The sequence below is a fragment of the Zonotrichia leucophrys genome, chromosome 14 (genome assembly GCF_028769735.1).
Source record: "Zonotrichia leucophrys gambelii isolate GWCS_2022_RI chromosome 14, RI_Zleu_2.0, whole genome shotgun sequence".
NCBI classification, from domain to species: Eukaryota; Metazoa; Chordata; class Aves; order Passeriformes; family Passerellidae; genus Zonotrichia; species Zonotrichia leucophrys.
This window is the reverse complement of record NC_088184.1, coordinates 2,315,298-2,335,062: the sequence shown is the minus strand read 5'-3', so window position 1 is coordinate 2,335,062 and position 19,765 is coordinate 2,315,298. Positions and strand designations below refer to the sequence as shown.

At 68.7% G+C, this 19,765-nt stretch overlaps 3 protein-coding genes across 4 annotated transcripts in view; 1 reads left to right on the top strand and 2 right to left on the bottom strand.

Annotated features, from left to right (window-relative positions):
* Nucleotides 1-140: 140 nt before the first annotated feature.
* Nucleotides 141-7,072, bottom strand: TFAP4 (transcription factor AP-4). The gene is made up of 7 exons (XM_064726424.1): nucleotides 6,857-7,072; nucleotides 3,290-3,455; nucleotides 2,781-2,879; nucleotides 2,119-2,289; nucleotides 1,755-1,892; nucleotides 615-773; nucleotides 141-521 (listed from the first exon to the last, which is right to left on the bottom strand). Exons 1-7 carry the CDS (start codon nucleotides 6,943-6,945, stop codon nucleotides 327-329), a joined length of 1,017 nt encoding a protein of 338 aa, XP_064582494.1. The 5' UTR covers nucleotides 6,946-7,072; the 3' UTR covers nucleotides 141-326.
* Nucleotides 7,073-10,691: 3,619 nt separating this feature from the next.
* Nucleotides 10,692-18,708, top strand: GLIS2 (GLIS family zinc finger 2). The gene is made up of 6 exons (XM_064726423.1): nucleotides 10,692-10,904; nucleotides 14,610-14,982; nucleotides 15,358-15,534; nucleotides 15,959-16,092; nucleotides 16,630-16,748; nucleotides 16,858-18,708. The coding sequence occupies exons 2-6, from the start codon at nucleotides 14,626-14,628 to the stop codon at nucleotides 17,643-17,645; spliced, it is 1,575 nt and encodes a 524-aa protein (XP_064582493.1). The 5' UTR covers nucleotides 10,692-10,904; nucleotides 14,610-14,625; the 3' UTR covers nucleotides 17,646-18,708.
* A 98-nt stretch (nucleotides 18,709-18,806) lies between these two features.
* LOC135454380 (mitochondrial import inner membrane translocase subunit TIM16-like) overlaps nucleotides 18,807-19,765 on the bottom strand; it is a 37,321-nt gene continuing 36,362 nt past the window's right edge. For both annotated transcript variants that reach the window (XM_064726421.1, XM_064726420.1), the window contains one exon: nucleotides 18,807-19,541. In XM_064726421.1, coding sequence (XP_064582491.1) covers nucleotides 19,455-19,541 — 87 coding nt within the window. In that variant the 3' untranslated portion in view covers nucleotides 18,807-19,454. The remainder of the gene's footprint in view (nucleotides 19,542-19,765) is intronic.

Below are 19,765 nucleotides of genomic sequence, written 5' to 3'. Positions count from 1 at the left end.
CAGTGGGGCTGCTGCCAGCTTGGCAGGATTCCCTGTGGGTTGGCAGGTGGGGGGTGACAAACCAGGGTGGGGGGCTGTGCCCCCCATCCCCAACGCCCCCCACCATGCCCCGAGCCCCCCATACCCCACTGTGGCCACCCCCAAGCCCCTGCCCCCCTAGGAGCTGAAGGGTGACCTTTGCCTGCCTCTAACGCTCTGCTTTACAGTATTGGAAAAAGGTCATAAAAGAGACCCAAATCACGTTGTATTTTTTAAAAATTTCAGCATATTCTCTGACGTTTCCCCCCCTGCCCCGGCTCCCCTCCCCAGCTGCTGGCCGGGGGGTGTCAGGGCAGCTCCCCGTCCCCCGAGGGCTCCTCTTTGCTCTGGTCCATGGAGTCACTGTCGTTGCCCTCGGTGTCGGAGGCGGTGTCGGAGGCGGAGGGCTCGGGGCAGGCGCGCGCGGGCGTTACGATGACAGCGCGTCTCTGCTCCTCTTCCTGCAGCTGCTTCTCCTGCGTGCCCTCGATGTGCTGGATGGCCTGCCCGGGGCACACAGCGACTGTCAGGGCACCTCTGACCCACCCTGGGGTTAGGGACCCCCCAAGCCCCCCACTGCCAAAGCCCCTGCTGACCTGAACGATGGTGTCCAGGTTTTGCCGGGACGTGGAGACCGTGTTGATGACCGAGGAGGGGCCCATGGTGACCACGGTGACATGATGGGAGGGAGGCGGCGCTGGAACGATCACGGTGGGGTGGTGGGTGGGCGCTGGGGGAGCGTGTGATGGCAGGAGCTGGGGACAGAAGGGAAACCCTCAGTGAGCAGGGCATGGCACTGTGGGGAGAACATTGCGCTTGTTCACAGAGCCCAAGCTCCATAAAAGCTGAAGCAGCACTCTGCTGCTCCAGTTCTCCATCCCAGAGGATGCAGGAGGATGCCAGCTGAAAGCTGCTGTCACCTCAGCTTTGCAGAGCAGAACATGAAGGATTCCCCGTGTCCCAAAGGGCAATGATTTGGGCTTTGAAGCCGGGAGAGCCAAGTGCCAGCCCCTGCGTGGCCAGGAATTCCCCACACCCCTTGGAGATCCTCGCTGGAGCAGCGGATGGGAAGATCCGCCCTAGCAGGAGGCTACGGAGAGTTCACCTAAAAATAGGCTGAACTTCCCCGGGAGGAGGCTGGCGGGGACCCTGCAGGGACACGGCTCTGCAGGAGCCCAGGGAGCAGGGAAGAAGCTGCTGTTCCTCTCTTTGAAGCTCCCAGAGTGGCATGGCCCCAGGCTGGGCTTGAGGGTGGCAGTGCACAGGGACCAGTGCTGGCACAGGGCTCGCCTCCTCCCTACACCAGCAGGCCCGGGGGAAAGGCTGAAGGTTCCCATCCCCTCCGCCTGCCAGCTGGACACTCCCCTTTCCCAGCCTGCTGGGTGGCAGGGAGTGGTTTGGGCATCCCTGAAATTCAGTAGGAGCCATCCAGAGAAAGGTGAAGCCCCTGAGATGAAACTCTCTCTGGCAGAGAGTGACCTTCCTGTACAAACCCCTCTGTGCCATGGAACAGAGCCCTGGAAGCCACCATGGATGCTCCAACCCACAGTCCCTCCCTGAAACTCAGGGTGCCCACAAGCACAGCCCCAGGCACTGTGGGCAGCTTTGGGACACCCCTTTCCCAGATCACTACAGGCAAGAGCTTTGCTGGGACATCAGTGCCCGCAGGAAGTGCCAAATCCATCACCAAACCCACCCCCTGTTCCTGTCCCTGGGGGTGCCTGGGCTGCACTCACCTGGGTTCGGATCTGCTGCTCGCGCTCGAGCTTCTCCTGGTGCAGCAACCTCACCTGCTCCTGCTGCTGCTGGAGCTGCACCTGCTGAGCAATCACCTTCAGCTTCTCGGGGTACATGTGGGCCTCCAGGGAGCGAACCTGCGGGTCAGGGAACCCCAACATCAGTGGGGAGTCTGGCACAGCCCCACTGAACCCCGGCTGTCCCCTCAGGAAGCCCTGGACAAGCACAGAGAAGTGGTGTCCAAAGCAGGTGTTTGGTGACCCCACAGCACTGCTGGTGTCCCTGGGGTTCCCTGGGGACATGGCAGAGGCTGCAAGAGGGCACCTGGCCTCACCTGCTCCTCCAGCATCAACCTGGCCTCACCTGCTCCTCCAGCATCATGCGGACCGAGCGCTCCTTGTCCAGCTGCTGCCGGAGCTCGATCATCTCCCGGCGCAGATCCTCGGCCTTCTCATCCTCCCAGATGTCGGGAGAGCCGATCCCCTCGTCCTTGTCCTCCGCCCGTCGCCGTTTTGGGGAGGAGCCACTGAATTCCTGCCATGGGAATGTGGTGTCAGGGAAAGGGGACGCCCTGTCTCTGCCATCCAGACTTCTGGGTGATGCCACTCCCCACCAGAGCTCCATAAGGAAAGCATCTCCCTGGGGTTGGGTTTGATGCTTGGGGACAGATGGGCTCCTGGGTCCCCCATCCTGGTCCTCATCCTCAAAGCCAACCTGATTCTCACACTGACACCCAGAGCAGTTCAACCAGGCCACCCCAGCACCAGAACTGCCACCAGGCCATCCCCAACCCCCCAAATGGGTGGAAATAATGGAAAATGGGAGCCCAACCCTTCTCCCCCTGCCAGGTAAGAGATGCCAGGTTGAACTGGGCTCCCTGCCCTGCCAGGGGAATGGAAACACTTCCACTCTCTGGCTGAGCAGGGTAGAGGGCTCCACCCTGAGCCCAAGGAACTGCAATGACATCCCCCCTCTGGCCAGCCAGGACTGTCCCACCCCGTGCTGTCCCATCCCCGGGGCAGTACCTGGATGAACCGCTTGAGCTGGGTGTTCTGCTGCAGTAGCCGAGTCTTTTCCTGCTCCAGGGAGAAGATGTACTCAGCTGTCTGCTGGAGGATGGCTGCCTGTGGAGGAGGAGGAGGGGCAGGCTGAGGCAGGGGACCCTGGTGTCCCCCAGGCCTCCTCCTGGTGAGCTCTGCAAGCAGCACTGCTCCTTGTGGCGTCTCCTCCCAGAGTCTGCTTCAGCCCAGGTTCCCCTGGTGAAACCCTCCAATTCACCCAACAGCTGCCTCCTCACCCCACTCCCCTCTGCACAGGTCCCCTCCTCACCCAGGAATGTGCCACCCTGCTCCTGGGGCACTGGGGGCTGTCACACACTCCCAGTCCACTGCAGGACACCGGGCTGGGGCTGCACACCCACTCCTGCTGGGAAACCTCCCCAGGAGAGAGCTCCATCACCGAGTTAACACCCAAATGCCCCCATCTCCACTTTCAGCCCCTCCACGTGCAGGACCACCGTGTGCATGCTGCTCACCTTGCTGAGCTTCTCCCCATCCGTGTGTGGGATGAGGGTTTTCAGGGACTGGAAGCCAGCATTGATGCTCTGCATCCGCCGCCTCTCGTTGCTGTTGGCGATTTCCCTGCGTATCCGCCGCTCCTGGTCCCGCTGGGTCTCTGGAGTCAGTGGGATGTTGGCCAAGCTGTGAGAGAGACCCAGGGTTAGGGAAGAGGGGCTGCACCCCTGCTGCCAGCTCACTGCATCTCCCCTTGCTTTGCAGTGATGTTCCAAGCCACCAGAGGGACGGGTGACACGGAGGGGACGATGGCTGCAGTGCTGGAATCACCAAAGCAGGTGGGTGGGTTTCTCCAGCCCTGTGTCCAAAGCTTTGGGGGATGCACTGGCCAAACCACGGCCCTGCTGCAGCCCCCTGGTTCCTCTGGGCTCAGCCTGGGCCAGGGGACCCCCAGGTGGGCGAGGGAGGCTGCGGGCTGGCCGGCTGTGTCCCCGCGGGCCGGCCGGCGTGTGTGGCCCCGGGAAGGCGCTCCCTCCCTCCCTCCTGCCCCGCTGATGGCTTCCAGATGACAGCTCCCAGCAGAGAAGCCCCCGTCCCACCCCAAGCCGCAGCTCCTGCCTGCTTCCTGCCGCTGCCTCCTCGCCCCCCACGCCCTTGCCCTGCAGATGGGCCGGGAAATGCCAGCACGGAGGGCGAGGGCTCCGGGCAGCCAACACCCGCGGGTGCAGAGCACCAAACCCGAGCAAAGCTCGCTGCCACGGGGTCCAGCTTCACCCACACCCCACTTCTTCCCCGAGGGAAGCAGGGCAGAGGTTTTGGATCGCACCATGCCAAGTCTCCCCAGCGTGCAGGCACCCGCTGGCGCCGGGGATGCTGCGAGGCACCAAAGACTAAACACAGCAGCCGGGCTGCCGGCATGGGCGAGATAAGCCGGGCTCCAGCCGCCCGTCCAGGTGCCCGGCGGCTCCGGGATGGGGAGGTGGGAACATTCCACCCAGAGCCTTGCCAAAGCCAGGCTGGGAAGCAAAGCCCAGCATCCTGCCCTCACTGCCCTCCTGGTGAGGCCAGGGAGGAAGCACAGAGGTTTGGGAGAGCAGGATCTAAGGGATATCAGCAGCACCACCGTGTGCCCAGGCAGTGACCAGAGACTCTCAGGCCACTCATCACTGCCTGCTGCAAGTGGGGAATGCACCACAACTCATCCATGATATACAGGGATGGGGAAAGAACCAGCTCATCCCAGAGGGATGGCAAAGGATCCTCACTCAGCCTAAGAAAGGGACGGATTCCAGGTCTGTCCAAGGGCACGGGGAAGGATCCCAGCTGTGCCCAGCAAGACAGAGAAGAATCACAGCTCATCCCAAGCAGATAGGGAAGGACCCCAGATTACTCTAGAGGGATGGGGAAGGATCCCAGGTTACTCTAGAGGGATGGGGAAGGACCCCAGATTACTCTAGAGGTATAGGAAAGGATCCCAGTGCATTCCAAGGGGATAAGGAAGGACCTCAGCTCAGCCCATGGAGGCCAGGAAGGTATTTGTCCCCAGTCTCTGGGGCAGTGTCCCAGCACAGGCTGATGCTGGGTGCCAAGCACACACTGCACTGCTTCCCCCACATGCAATTCCGGGGGTGTGGAACTGGGATGGATGCCCAGGGGTCTGCCCCTCTCCCTGGGAGCAGCCTCTGCCGCAGGGACCAAGAGCTGCTTGCAGCAGGACTGTGGCACAGGGCTCCCATCTGGTGGTGGCTGTCACCCACCTCTCTGCTCCTGCTGAAACCAGCCCCAAACTTGTCCCCAAAACACACCAAACCCTGCAGGTCCTGGAGACATCGTCCCTCTTGGGGTAAGGAGGTGGCTGGAGCACTGCTCCAGGATGTGGGACCACCAGACACTCAGGGGGAATGGGATGGAGAGGCCCAGGACTGGGCAGCACGGAAGTGCTTTCTTAAATACTGGGAAAGGAGGAAGAGCCTGCTTCCTCACCGGGAGACCTCCCGCAACCTGCCCCAGCTGCTCTTCCTGGGAAGAGACCTGAGAAGTGACAGCGAAATACGGAAAGGGCAAGAACCCATGGATTGAGACACCCGGCATGGCCAGGGATGGGGCAGGGGGAGCAGGTGGCATCCACTGGAGCCCCTGGGGTGTCTCCAGCCTGGTGCTGGTGCTGTGGGGTTTGTGTCAGGCAAGCAGAATTTGGTTCTTCCTACGCTGGTGAGGGCATTTCTCTGACCTGGACCTCAAGGGAAACAAACCCATGTGGGTGCTGGAGCCAGGCACAAGGCAGATGCCCCACTGTCCACTCATGTCCAACACTGATCACATCTTGTGCAGGAGGTCAGGGAGGCACGGCCACGGGGGCAGGGTGTCCCCAGGCTCCCTGAGGTCACAGGTAGGGTGTTCCCCAGCCTGCAGTCAGGGCATCCCCAGGTTCACAGGCAGGGTATCACCATGCTTCCATGAAGGGCGCTTCTAAGCTCACAGGGTCAGGGTACACCTGCGTGTACAAGCAGGATACAGCCCCAGTTCACAGGCAGGCTGTCCCCCAGCACCCTGAGCTCGCAGGCAGGGTGTCCCCGAGCTCCTGGAGGTCACATGCAGGGCAGTCCCGGCACCCCGACGGGACGCAGGGTGTCACCGAGCGGCCTGAGCTCCAGGCAGGGTCTCCCGGAGCTGGGGACAGCGGGATGGCAGCTCCCCGAGCTCTGCCCCGTGTGGGTCAGTGCGGGGCCGTGCAGCAGCTCCCAGTGCCCGGCGGGACGGCCGCACCCCCTGCCCATGCAGCCACCCCCGGCCCGCGGGCCCGCAGCGACCACCGTGAGGGACCCCAGAGAAGCCGCCCCCCAGCCCCCCTTCCCTGGGTCGCGGCCCCTCCGGGGGGGGCTCAGGTGCCGCCACTCCCCGGCATGGCCGGGACGAGCCCCGCAGGCCGTGGGGCAGCACCCCGAGGGGCCGGGCCCCCAGCACGTGCCCCGGGGCCCGGGCCGCCCCTCAGCTCCTCAGCCCCGGCCGTGAGTGCGGCCCCGCGGCGGCCCCGGGCCCGGGGGGCTCAGCGCGCCCGGGGGCGGGAGCTGCAGGCCCGGGGAGCCCGGGGGGCCTCGGGGCCGCCCCGCGTGGCCCCGGGGCCCGCGCCCCCCCCGCCCGCCGTCCCCCGCGGCCGCAGCCCCGGTCCCCGGGCGCCCCCCCGCCCGCCGGGGCTCCCCGCGTGTCCGCGGGCTTTGTGCCGCCGCTCCCGCACTACATGTCCCGGCAGCCCCGGCCGCGACCCGCCTCCTCCGGGCGGCTGCAGAGTCACGGCCAGGCCCGGCGGTAAACACACACCCCCGCGCCCCCCGGACCCCCGCGCCCCGCGCCCCCCGCCCCGAGCGCGCCCCGCCGCACCCGCGGGGCCCGGCCGGGACCGGGGGCGCGGCGCTCCCCGCCCGGACCACGCGCGGCCGCCGGTCCCATGTGCGCGGCCGGGACCACGTGCGGGCGGTGGGGCCGCGGCCGCCGCGCCGCTCCCCCCGTTCTCCGCTCCCCCCTTCCCCGCCATCCCCCCGCGGTGCTCCCGAGACCCCCGAGCCCGGGATCTGCCGGCGCTCCCCCACCTGCAGAGCCCACCGATGACCTCCTTCTCGGATTTCCTGAAGTGCTGCAGGGCCGGCACCTTGGGGGCCGGCACCATGAAGTACTCCATAACGGGGGCGGGGGGCCCGGTTCAGCCCAGCCCGGCTCGTCCCGGCCCGGTTCAGCCCCTCCCGGCCCGGCTCCGGCCTCTGCCCGCGGCCCAAGGCGGGAAACAGCTGGAGCGAGCGCGGCTCCCGCCCGCCGCCGCCGCCGCTCCCCCGCCCGCCCCCGCCCGCCCGGCGCCGCCCCCGCCCCGCACCGGCCCCGCGTAAACAAAGGCGGCGGGAGGGGCCGCGGCGCGGCCGGAGCGGCACCGGGACACGGCGGCGGAACGCGGCGGGACACGGCGGGGCGGGGGGCGACTGGAGCGGCCGGGACGGTACCGAGCCGTGCTGGCACCGGCCCGTCACAGCGCGTCGCGTCCTGACCTGGCTCCATCCTATTCTGCTCTATCCTGTCCCGCGCTGTCCCATCCTACCCTCATGCTGCCCTGTCCCCAACGCATCCCAGCTCATACCATCCTGAGCTGTCCCCATGCCCCTCCATACCCCTCCTATCATACCATACCAAACCCTACCCTATCCCACCCTGACCTGTCCCCCTCCCATGCCACCTCGTTCTATCCTGCCCTAGCTCCATCCCATCCTACCCTATCTTATCCTGCTTTATCCTACCCCATCCTTACCTGTGTCCATTCCACCCCACATCATTCCATCCTGCCCTAGCTCCATCCCATCCTACCTTATCCTCTGCTATCCCATCCCACCCTGGCCTGTTGTGTCCCTATCTCATCCTATCTCAATGTGACCTGTCCCCATCCCATCTTGCCATAGTTCTGTCCCATCCTGCTCTATCCTATCCCATCTTGACCTGTCTCCATCCCATCCAGCCTTGTCCCTATCCTATCCTATCCTATCCTATCCTATCCTATCCTATCCTATCCTATCCTATCCTATCCTATCCTATCCTATCCTACCCTACCCTACCCTATCCCATCTTTTCCCATCCCATCCCATCCTGCCCTAGTCCTATGCCATCCTACCCTGACCTGACATGTCCCCATCCCATCCCCATCACACCCTGTCCTCACTCCATCCTAACTCATCCCATCCAATCCCATACTAACCTATCCCATCCAATTCTATCTCAGCCCATTCTGACCTGCCTCATTTCCATCCCATCCCATCCCATCCCATCCCATCCCATCCCATCCATCCCATCCCATGGTATCCTGATCTATCTTGTTCCAGTCCCATCTAATCCTATTCCATCCTGTCCTGTTCCCATTCTATCCTGCTTTATACCCATCCCACCTAATCTGCCCTACCTTATCCTTGTCCCTATTCCATTTTATCCTGTCCTCATCCAATCCTCTCCTACATCCAGCTTGTCCCACCCCATTCTACCCCATCCCCATCCCAATCCCACCTAATCCCCTCCCCATCCTATCCTACCCAACCTGGCCTATCCTAGTCCTGTCCCACCCTCTTCTATTCAATCTGACCCCATTCCCATCCCACCACATCCCATCCCATTTCTGTTTCCAGCAGGGTCTGGCTTTTGGGGGGCTCAGGGGGCTGCCAGTGACTGGGGGAGAAGGGGGGGTCTCAGCAGCCCTGAAGATGTCACAGGGCTCAGGGAGCTGGGGGTGACAGGGATCCCATGGCTGGCAAGGGGCTTTGGGGAGGAGGCTCTGGGGGTGCTGGAGGCATCCTAAGGGCTGATGGGGGGCTCTGGGGGCTGGTGAGGAGCTTGGGGAACTGAGTGGGGGGCTCTGAAAGCTGGCAGGGGACTCAAGGAACTGCTGGAGGGCTCTGGGAGCTGGCAAGGGGCTGTGGGGCCTAGCAGGGGTTTGGGGGCTGGCAGGGGCATGGAGCTCACAGGAGGCATGGAGAGCTCCAGGTGGGGTTCAGGGTTTGGGGATGATGGGTTCATGTGGGCAGGGGGCTTTTAGGGGGGCTTCTGAGGGGCTGGCAGAGGGGTTCTGAGGGATGGGGGAGCTTAGGGGGATAATGGGGGATGATAGAGGCTTTGGGGGGCTGTGGAGGTGGCAGGAAGGTGCAGGGGGTGGCAGGGGTCACAGGGCTGGCCGGGGCCATGGGGGGCTGGCAGGGGCTGTGGGGGGGAGTCACAGGGGGCACAGAGCTGGGAGGGGAGTCTGGGGGAATGGTAGGGGAGCACAGGGCTGGCAGGGGCTATGGGGGGCTGGCAGGAGCCGTGTGGTACCTGAGGGACCTACCTGTGGCAGGTGACCTCTCCCCACAGCCCCCCAGCAGTGCCTGCGTGGGTGCAGGGCCCCCGGAGCGGGAACGCTGGGGGCGCTGGGGGTGGCTGTCACCCCGGAGGGGCAGGAGCCGCTCTGCAGAGCCGGGTGGGCTCAGCCCTCCCCCAGCACGGCCCGGCCCCGCCGGGAGCTGCAGGACAGGTTCTGCCGGTGTCCCCTGGGCCCCCTGCCCGGCCCCCGCGGGGCCCCGCGGCTCGGGGAGCAGCGCGGCCCCCCTGCCTGGCACCGCGACGGGGACACACCGTGGGGACACCGCAGGAACCCCTCGGGCACCCGCGTGGGAGGGACGGTGCTGCCCTCCCGTGTCTGCCCTGCTCGTGGCGGGGATGCTGGGGACGCGGCGGCTCCCCCACAGAAACACCCAAACCGCGGGTGGGATGTGGCTCCGGCCGCCCGTGTGGGTCAGAACTGCCCTTCCATCCGTGTCCCCGCTCTGCTGCGCGGCTGCTGGGGACACAGCAGCTCTGTCCCCGCAAAAGAAAACCCCAAACCGCGGCTGGGATGTGGTTTCAGCTGCCCTCACTCCGTCCCACCTTGTGTGGGGCTCTTGGGGACACGGCAGCTCCCTCTCCACCCAAAAGTCCGCATGGAACAGAGCGTCCTCCCCGTGTGTCCCTCCCTTTCGCAGGGAGGACACCGCATTTCCCCCTGCAAAAAAAAAAAAAAAAAAAAAAAAAGAAAAACAAAACAAGAAAGAAACGGAAACAAAACAAGCACGGGTGTTTTGGTGGGGCGTGACTTCAGCCACCCGCCTGGGACAGTGCTGTCCCCCACGCGTGTGTCGTCCTCCCTTTCACATGGCGCTCTTGGGGACACTGCAGCTTTCCCCGCAAAAAAAACCAACAAACCCAACCAAACAAAAACCGCGTGGGGCAGGGTCGTGTCCCCCCTCCCTGTCCCCGTGTCGGGGGGGCGTTGGGGACACCGCAGCTGCATTCCGCCCGCAATAAAATCACGGGCGGGGTGTGCCCAGCCACCCGCGTGGGCCCCGGGGGACGGAGGGACCCCCCCGGCGAGGCGCGGCTGCAGCATCCGGGCCGGCCCCGCCACATCCTGCCGCCGGAAGGAGCCGCGGCCCCGGGACAACCCCCCCGCCGGTGACGTCATGCGGGGGCCCCCGCCAGGCGTGACGCCAGCCTCGCTCTGTGACGTCACGCGGCGGGCGGGCGGCGCCGCTCCTGCGGGGAGGGGGATCCCCCCCAACCCCCATTTCCCCGGGGGGACCCCCCCGCTCCCCCCGAGCCGCCCCGGTACGGGGTGGGGGCTCCGGTGGGCGCCGCCCCCCGCCCCGCCACGTCCCCGGGGGGGGACAGGGACACGCGGAGGGGACACACGGACACGCGGGGGAGGGGGGGGTCGGCTCTGCCGCAGCGCCGGGGTGACCTTGTGCGGGGGGGCGGCGGGTTCCCCTCCCGGGGCGGGGCTCGGTGCCCCCCGGTGCCCCCCGCGGGGGCGGGGAGGGGCCGCCCCCGCCCCCGCCCAGCGCCGCCCGCAGCCGGGGCCGGGCCGCTCGGTGCGGGGCGGCCATAAATCACGGCGGGCAGAGCCCCCGCCCCGCCGCCGCCCCCGGGACCGGGCAGGGGGGGCCCAGCCCCGCCGCCGCCACCCCCGCCCCCAGCCCCTGCGGATGTGGCGGAGCGGCCCGGCCGCCCCGCACCGGCCCCGGCACCGGCCCCGGGGGGCCCCGCTCCGCCGAGCCCCGCACCCCGCCCCGCTTCCCGCCCGGCGCTGAGCCCCCGCCGCAGGTACGGTCGCGCTCCGGGCACCGCGGAGGGGAGGAGAACGATGAGGAGGATGCTGCCACCGCCGGGGGGAGGGGAGGGGAGTGGGGACCCTCCGGGCAGCCCCTTCCCCGCCACCCTCGGGGTGCGGGGGGTCCCTTGGCACCTGCGGCCCCCCCGCCCAGGGAGCGGGTCGGGGGGGGACGTGGCCCCGCCGCACCCCCGAGGGAAATGAGGAGCGGGGGCTTCCCCGCTGCCCGGTGGGTGCCGGGGGGGATGTGGCCGTCGCCCGCCGTCCCCCCGCACCCCGGGCTGGTGTCCTGACCTTGGCCGTGGGGCGGGGGCTGCGGCGGGGACGCGCTGGGTGGCTCTGCCCGGTTGCGGCCACCTCCGGGGACACAGCAGTGTCCCCATGGTGCGAGAGGGGAGAAAGGGTGGCAGTGGGTGGGGGGTGCAGGGCGTCCCCATCCCGGTCTCGCTCCGGCGGTGCCACCGCCCGGCAGCCGCCCGTCACCCCGGTCCCCTTGGCGGGGGCCTCCCGCTCCCCATGGTGAGAGGTGACAGTCCCCACCACGGGGGGTGACAATCCCACGGCCCCGTGGGGCTGAGGCGTGGGGCGGCCAAGCCCAGGCTGTGCCATTGTGGGGTGTTTTGGGGACTAGGACGGTGTGACCCCCTCCCTGAGGTGCCAGCAGCGGGGACCACAAATTGTCCCCGGTGTCCCTGGGCACTGCTGCAGGCGCTCGCTCCCTGCCCAGCATGGAGAAACCCTGCAGCCGGTGGGCACCTCCCCTTCCCCATGCCTTTGTCACCCTGCTGTCACCGCCTCCCCCAGCCCGGGTCCCCATGTGCCCCCGTCCCCACGGTGCTGCCGCACCCAGGGCGCTGCTCCGCTGGGTGCCGGGACCACCCCGCTGCTGTCCCCGCCTGCTCCAGCTGTGTCCCCGGGCAGGGCTGGCGGGGGCCCTGGCGCTGTGGGGCTGCTGTCAGCCCTCTGCCAGGATCCCCACGGCTTCCACATGCCCAGGAAGGGGCAGCCACGGCACCGGCCTCAGCTCGGGGACCACAGCCGTGTCCACTCCTGGGGACACCTCTGGCAGCTGCCGCCAGCCCGGCTGGCGCGGGGTGCCGGGTGCTGGAGGGCCACAGTGACAAGATGGAGCTGCCAGCAGGATGTGACCCCCCCTCGCCTCCCCCAGACCCGTCAGGCACCGGTGGGCTCCCGTGAGGAGCGGCCGTGGCAGTGCCAGCACCATCTGCACTGGGACAAACAGCGATGGCCGGGTCCCACGGGCGCCCGCGTCCTGCCAGCAGCCGTGGGGACAATGACCCGCATCCTGCCAACCCACCCACGCCGCCCTGGCACGGGGGGCTCCGCGGAGTGCCCCCCGTGGCGGCGGTGCCAGCCTGCCGCTGCCAATTGCCACGGCGGCGGAGCCCGAGCCCTGCCTGCGGCGCTGGCACCGCTCCCGCTCCCCGAGCCCCGGGGTCACCGTCCCTCGGCCATGGCAGTGCCATCCCCGCCGCCATCCCCGAGCCCACCGCGCCGCGGAGCCGCTGCCCGCGCTCCCTCCGTGCTATTCCTGGCGGGTTTGGGGCTGGAGGGGGACACACGACACCCCGGCACTGCCGGCAGCCCGGAGAGCTGGCACCCCGCCGGCCGCTCCGGGGTCACCCCGGGTCCCCCGGCCGTCCCAGGCAGTGCGGGGGGCCCAGGGGATGGAGATTGGGATGGGGATGGGGGCGCTCCCCCCGCGCCCGGGCTCCATCCCAGCGGCCCCCACCCGCACTGGGAAGCCCCTGGGCCCAGCCCCGCGACGGACTGGTTTGAACTGGTGTGGCGGGGGGGAAGCTGGGCTGGGGCCGGGCTGGCAGCGCCTGGCGCGGGCAGGAGAGGCCATGGGGGGAGAGCGGGCAGGGGCAGGCAGGAGCGGGCAGGGGCCTCGCGCGGGGGCCGCAGGTGCTGGGGCGTCCGGCCAAGCCACCGCGGGGCTTGTCCCCGTCCCCATCCCCGCGGGGCCCCCGCGGCGCCCCGTTTCCCGAGGCCGCGTGGTTTGGCAGCCTCCTGCTCGCCCGCCCGCGGCCGCGCTGGGAGCCCTGGCGTCAGCGGCTGGAGGCCCCTTTCCCACCCGTCCCGCCCGGGGATGGCTGCGGTCCCCACCCAGCGCCGCCCGCACCGGGACCCCCCAACCTCCCAGCCCCGAGGACGTGAGGACACGAGCGTCGTGGTGGGACCAGCAGTGGCGCCTTGCCTGGCCCCGTGTGGGGGGATGCCAGCCCCTGTCCCACTCCCTGGGCTGCGATCCTGCTGTGCCACCCCAGCTGTGGGTCCTGCCCCTGTGTCTGTCTGTCCCCGAGCTGTGCCAGCAGGCTGTGGGGCACAGGGGGGTGCTGGAGCCCGACAAGCGTGGTGGGGCTCAGCTGGGGACAGCCCATGGGCACAGCCCGCAGTGGGGCGCAGGGTGAGCCCCCCCAGAGGGGAAGGGCCCCACTGCGGGCAGGCCGGGAGAGCTCAGCGAGAGTCCCTGTCCCGGGAGAGGGACGCTGAGATGGGGCAGCCTCCGGAGCGGCGGGAGGAGGTGGATGCTCGGGCGAGGACCCCCCCGCTGAAGGGGAGGGCCCCGCCTATGGGGCTGACCCCCGGCCGCGGGAGGCGCAGGGGGATGCGATGCTGTGGGGCGGCTCCTCCCGCGCCGGGAGCCGGGGACAGGAGCCCCCCCTGGGGCCTCCCCTCGGCCAGCTCGGGGGTGCAGCGGGGGGTCCCCGCCCCGCCGCCCGGGCCCCATGCCCCCCGCGGCTCCTCCGCATTCCTCAGCGTCTGAGCCGGGCTGGACCCCCGCCAGCGCGGGGGCCCCTCCGGCGGGGCAGGGCGGGGGCCGGGCCCCCCGGGGCGGGGTGGGGATGATGGAGGGGCCCCCCCGCTGCCACGTGTGCTGGGTGCGCCGTGCCCCCCGACACGGCCCCTCGGCCGCCCCCAGCCTGCCCCGGCCGATGCGGGTGGCCGCGGGGGCACAGCCGGGGGGCGGCACCGGGCGCTCACCGCTGCACCGAGCTGCCCGTTCTCAGCTGCCCGCCAGATGTGCGGCGGCCGAGCCGCGAGGGTGGCATTGTGCTGTGTGCCGTTCCACGCCGTTCCGTGCCGTTCCGTGGCACGCCGTGCGGCCGCAGCCCCTGCTCGGCCCCGGCAGCGGCGGCGTTGGCCGGCGGGGAAGGGGCCCCGGCGGGGGAGGAAGCTCTGCCGCCTCCGGGGCTGGGGCCAGCGGGCTCGGCCGCCCGGGTCACCGCCGGGCTGGTGGCCGCCACCGCCCTCCTCTGCCGCTGGGAAAGGCCTCGCTGGGGCAGGCCCGCGGGGACTGACGGACGGACGGACGGACGGATGGATGAACGGATGGAGGGGGGGTGGAATGGGGACACCACGGCTGTAGCTCCGCGGGTGCCCAGGGGATTTGGCAATCCCCGGCAAGGTTTGGTCGCGGGCCAAGGGGCTGTGCCGGCGACACGGAGAGGACACACTGGGGACACCGCAGGGCCGGGATGGGGGGGACGCGGTGCCATGCCCTGCCCTTTGCCCGCTGCGGGAGGGGGCCGCGGCAGGGCGGCCGGAAGGGACGGCGCGGTCTCCGTGCCAGCACCGTGTGCCTGCGGCCCGGAGCAGAGCGGGCATTGCCATGGGGCCGCGCTGGGGCGATGCTCCGGGTGGCACCGGTGACCCCCGGGTGTCCCCCGCAGAGCCCACCCCGGCACCATGCATTCCCTGGAGGAGCCCCTGGACCTCAAGCTGAGCATCTCCAAGCTGCGAGCTGCCCGCGAGAAGCGGGGCCCGTCCGGCCCCCGAGCCCGCGCTGCCCAGCGCCCCGACACCCCGCCGGCCGGGGAGGGCCGAGGGGGCGCCCGGGGGGTCCGCAGGGCCGTGCCAGCCTCGCCGTCGCCCGCGCTCCTGGGACACTCCAGGCTGGGGGAGCCGCGGGACGGGCGCTTCCCGGTGCCCGTGGTGGATCTCAGCCTCTCGCCCCGCTCCGGGGGGGACTCTCCGGCGGGCAGCGCCTCGCTGTCCCCTGAGCGCCAGGGCAGCGGGGACCTGCCCGGCCCCCTCACCCCACACGTAAGTACGGCCGTGATCCCCCCCCGAGGTGTCCCCAGCTGTGGGGACGGTGCCCGGACAGTGCTCCCGACCTCGGCAGCGTGCCCGGGGCTGCCGCTGTACACACAGCCCGGGGCAATGTCCTGCCTGCCCCCCCGGCCCCAGAGGTATCCCCGGGGAGGCCCCTGGGAGGTCTCTTTGGGGTTTTGGGGGGGATGGCAGATCTAGGGGGGTTTCTGGGGAGTGTGGGGGGATCTCTGGGGGGGGTCTCTGCGGGGTTCTGGGGTTCCTGGGGGGCTGGGGGGAATCTCTTGAAGGGCTCGGGGGGCGTCTCTGGGGATCTCCATCCAGCTTGGCCCTGTCCCCCACTGCTCCTCCATCCGGACTCTGCTCCAGGATTTCCAGTCCCTGCGCTACATCGATGGCCTCCCCAGCTCCTTCCAGTTCTTCCTGCCGCTGGGGGCCGGGGGGGCCCTGCACCTGCCCCCCGCCGCCTTCCTGCCCCCCAGCAAGGAGAAACGGCTCCCCCCCGAGCTGCCCCTGCCCAAGCAGCTCGTCTGCCGCTGGTCCAAGGTCAGCAGGGAGGGCTGGGGCTGTGGGAGCTATGGTGGGGGTGTGTGGGAGCTTTGAGGGGGTGCAGGTGGTGATCAGGGGCTGGGAAACCACATGGGCATTGCAAGGATGGGGGGCACACAGGGGGATGTTGGGGCTGGGGTGAGGACATGGGGCTGGAAGGCCATGGCAGAGCTCTTTGGGGCTGTGGGTGAGTTTTGGGGCTGGAAAGGTGGTGCTGGGGAGGTGGGTGCTGTGCAGAGATGCTGGGGGTGATGCAGGGCTGGGAGTTATGCAAAGGGCCTTTTCCATTTCCCCAAATGCTGCTGCTGCACACAGGTGGGAGCTGGGATGGGGTGGGGGCAGGTGCTGGCTGTGATGGGGGGATTGGCCCCCCTGGTGCCCACCCTGCTGGGCTCCCTCACCCCCAGCCTCCTGCCCACAGTGCAACCAGTTCTTCGACCTCCTGCAAGACCTGGTGGACCACGTCAACGACTTCCACGTGAAACCCGAGAAGGACGCCGGGTACTGCTGCCACTGGGAGGGCTGTGCCCGCCATGGCAGGGGCTTCAACGCCAGGTGGGCGGGGGGGACTCCGGGGGGCTGCTGTGGGGAGGAGGAGCCCAGCTCTGGGGATGTGCAGGGGAAGTTTCCGTTTCCATCTGTCCCTCCCTCTCAGGCAGGGTGTGAGGTCCTGGGGGCGCTGGGTGACTGTGCTGGCCTGGATGTCCCTGTTCTCCCACCCCACAGCCAAGGCACAGGGACAGGGACTGGTCCTGGAAGGCAGGGCTGACTCCCTCCCTAACATTCCCTCCCTGACGCTTCTGTGGCACATGGTGATAGGACAAGGATGAACAGTTTTAAACTAAAGAGAAATTTAGATGGAATATTGGGAGGAAATTGTTCCCTGTGAGGGTGGGCAGGCCCTGGCACAGGGTGCCCAGAGCAGCTGTGGCTGCCCCTGGATCCCTGGCAGTGCCCAAGGCCAGGCTGGGCAGGGCCTGGGACAGTGGAAAGTGTCCCTGCCCATGGCAGGGGGTGTTTGAATTATACAAGATTTAAAGTCTCCCCAGCCCAGCCCATTCCATGACTCTGTGATTGCCCCGATCCCGGCAGGTACAAGATGCTGATCCACATCCGGACGCACACCAACGAGAAGCCGCATCGCTGCCCCACCTGCAACAAGAGCTTCTCCCGCCTGGAGAACCTGAAAATCCACAACCGCTCGCACACAGGTCAGCACAGCAGCCCCCTCATTGCACTGCTGGGGCTCGGGGGGACATGGGGACACGGGGACACGGCAGGGCTGGTGCCCCCGGCAGACCCGGTGCTGCTGTCCCGCAGGTGAGAAGCCCTACATCTGCCCCTACGAAGGCTGCAACAAGCGTTACTCCAACTCCAGCGACCGCTTCAAGCACACCCGCACGCACTACGTGGAGAAGCCCTACTCGTGCAAGATGCCGGGCTGCCACAAGCGCTACACCGACCCCAGCTCCCTCCGCAAGCACATCAAAGCCCACGGGCATTTTGTGTCCCCCGAGCACCCGGAGATGCTCAAGGTCCACCCGCCTCCCAAAACGCCCCTGGGCTCGGCGGAGGTGCCCTACGTTAACGGGGCGCAGCTCGTCATCCCCAACCCCGCCGCCCTGTTCGCCCCGCCGGGGCTGCCGGCGCTGCCCATCCCGCTGGCACCGGCGCCGCTCGATCTCAGCGCCCTGGGCTGCGGGGCTGCGGCCGCGCTGCCCGCCCTGCCCGGCCCCGTCCTGCCCCTCAACGGCGGCCCCCTGAACTTGGCCAAGAGCCCGCTGCTGCCCTCGCCCTTCGCGGCGGGGCTGGGGCTGCCCGTCATGTCGCTGCTGGCCGGCGGGGCCAAGGCCGAGGGGGAGAAGGGCGGCGGGGCTGAGGGGCGGCCGCCCAAGGCGGGCAAGGGGCTGGAGAGCCGCAAGGAGAGGGGCGAAAGGACGGAGCCGGGGCGGCCGCGGGTGCCCCCCGAGAGCCTGGCGCTGCTGCCGGGGGCCGTGCTCGACCTCTCGGCCGGTGTCAGCTCGGGGGGCAGCCCCGAGGCGCTGCCCCCGGGCTGGGTGCTCATCCCCCCCGGCTCCCTGCTGCTCAAACCCGCCGCCGTCAACTGAGGGGCCCGACGATGCCCGGGGTCAGCCGCCGGCCCCGTGGGCAGATCCCGCTCCCGTCTGGGGACGGGGGGCACGGCCCCCTCCTCCCCCTGCAGCCCCGGCGGGGCCTCGCTCGTGCTTTTACCCGTCACGAAAGAAGAACGGACTCTTCTGAGAAAAGCAATAATCCCTCGGCGGCCGGAGCCGGCTGCGACCCCGTGCTGGGGGCAGGTGGGGCACAGGGGGGTCCCCCTGCCCCCTCTCCTTTCCGCCCGGCCCTGGGCAGCCGGACACGCCGCTATTTATTTCTCGACCAGCCCCCTGCTCCGACAGGGTCCCGCTTGGGCTCTCCTGCTTCCGCTGACTCGGCGTCTCCCTGCCCGAGCCCTCGGTGCTGCTGTGGGGGGCCGCAGCCCCCGGGCTCTGCCGCACGGACAGCGGGGTGACAGCTCCGCAGCCCCGAGCCGTGCCCGGCCGTGCCATCCCAGCCCCGGCAGCCCGTGCCGGGCCCAGCTGGCTGGGCACCCGCCGGCCCGGCGCCCGCCCGCCCCCTCCCCGCTCCGTCCCCGCCGCCTCCCCGGCCCTCCCGTGACAAGGCACACGGCCGGTGTGCCGCTCGTCGGGCACTGCCCCCTCTAGCTACGTTCATACCTAACCACGCACCGCGAGCGCATGCGGGCAGCGCGGGCACGGCCGGCAGCGGCTGCCGGGCACCGCTCCCGGGGCTGCGGCGGGCATGGATGGATGCACGGATGGATGGATGGATGCTCCCCGGCCGTGGGGCAGCGTGCCCAGCTCAGCGCGGGCGCAGCTCGGAGCCCCCCCGGGTCACACACACCCGTCCCGCTCGCTCGGGAGCCACGGGGGCTCCGCAGTCCCGCCCCGGGCCGGGGTGCCCCGCAGGGAGCCGGTCTCCCTGCCCTCACCGCCCGGCGCTGCCCCAGCCCAGCATGGCTGCGGGCCCTCGACCAGGCCGCCCCGGCCGGTGAAACGTCTCCTCGCTCCTCATCGGTTTGTTGTTGCACATTCCAGGACATCAGTATTTTAACGGTCTCGAAGTGCCTTTCTATCGTAGTTTCTGGGTTGTTTTTATTTTCCTCCTGTTGGGCTCCATCGCTGTTAGCGTAGCGTGTAAGGACTGCACAAGTACGAGATAAGCTAACGACTGTAACACTATATTCGTCCAGGGGAGAGGAAGTTTATTAAGAAAACAATAAAGTGAAGTTGAAGTAAGTTCCTGTTTCAGTCCGTGGTGCCAATGACAAGGACGGAGGGGTGCGGGGGGGACGGGTGTGACCTTGGGGGCACAGCTGGCCCTGCCTGACCCCCAGCCGTGTCCCCACGCTCCTGCTCAGGCAGTTTTGGCACCAGTGGAACCCTGCCAGCACTTCTGGGGTGAGCTGCAGGTGGGGACAGCCACAGGTGTCCCCTCACAGCCCCTCACCCCGAGCCAGCAGCCATCCATCCAGGCTGGGAGGAGGTAACGGCGCAGCACTGCCAGGGTATGGAGCCAGAGGTGCACTCCATCCAAGAGCATCCAACCTCCCCACCAAAAATAGCTCCTGCAGCCTCCCCCAGTGCCATTTGAGCCCTGGCAGCCTCAATGCCCTGGGGACACCCCTTCTTCCCCAGCTGCCGCCTCCTCCTCCTCCTCCTCCCCTGGGCAAGCACAGCCCCTACAGGGGCCGATCCCTGCAGGGCAGCGCTGGGCAGGCAGGGCCCGCTCCCCCCCCGGGTGTGCAGCAGCCAGGCCAGGTGCTGGAGGACACGGTGTTTATTGGCTACCTATAAGTTAAGGGTGAGGGGCACGGGGGGCAGGGGTGGCAGCAGTCACGTCTCGGCTTTCCGCCCCTTCTCCTTGTCACCCTTGGCCTGGATGCGCAGCTCCTCGTCCAGCCGCTCCTTGGCTCGCACCACCTGTGGGACAGGGACACCCGGGGTGGGGGACACCAGGGATAGGGGACAGCCAGGGATAGGGGGATACACAGGGATGGGGGGCACTCAGGGATGGGGGGGACACCCAGGGACATGGGGACAGCCAGGGGTGGGGGGACATCCAGGGATGGGGGGGACATCCAGGGATAGGGGCACACCAGGGATAGGGGGGACACCCAGGGATAGGCAGCCCCCTGCCCTCCCTG

Bases quoted from the DNA above. Each gene is read 5' to 3' on its own strand.
- TFAP4 (XM_064726424.1), bottom strand. From the start codon at position 6,945: ATGGAGTACTTCATGGTGCCGGCCCCCAAGGTGCCGGCCCTGCAGCAC. The intron at 774-1,754 runs GTGAGTGCAGCC...TTCTGTCCCCAG, and splicing joins AGCAGCAGATCCGAACCCAG to CTCCTGCCATCACACGCTCC. The intron at 522-614 runs GTCAGCAGGGGC...TGCCCCGGGCAG, and splicing joins ACCTGGACACCATCGTTCAG to GCCATCCAGCACATCGAGGG.
- GLIS2 (XM_064726423.1), top strand. From the start codon at position 14,626: ATGCATTCCCTGGAGGAGCCCCTGGACCTCAAGCTGAGCATCTCCAAG. The intron at 14,983-15,357 runs GTAAGTACGGCC...ACTCTGCTCCAG, and splicing joins CCGGCCCCCTCACCCCACAC to GATTTCCAGTCCCTGCGCTA. The intron at 16,093-16,629 runs GTGGGCGGGGGG...CGATCCCGGCAG, and splicing joins GGCAGGGGCTTCAACGCCAG to GTACAAGATGCTGATCCACA.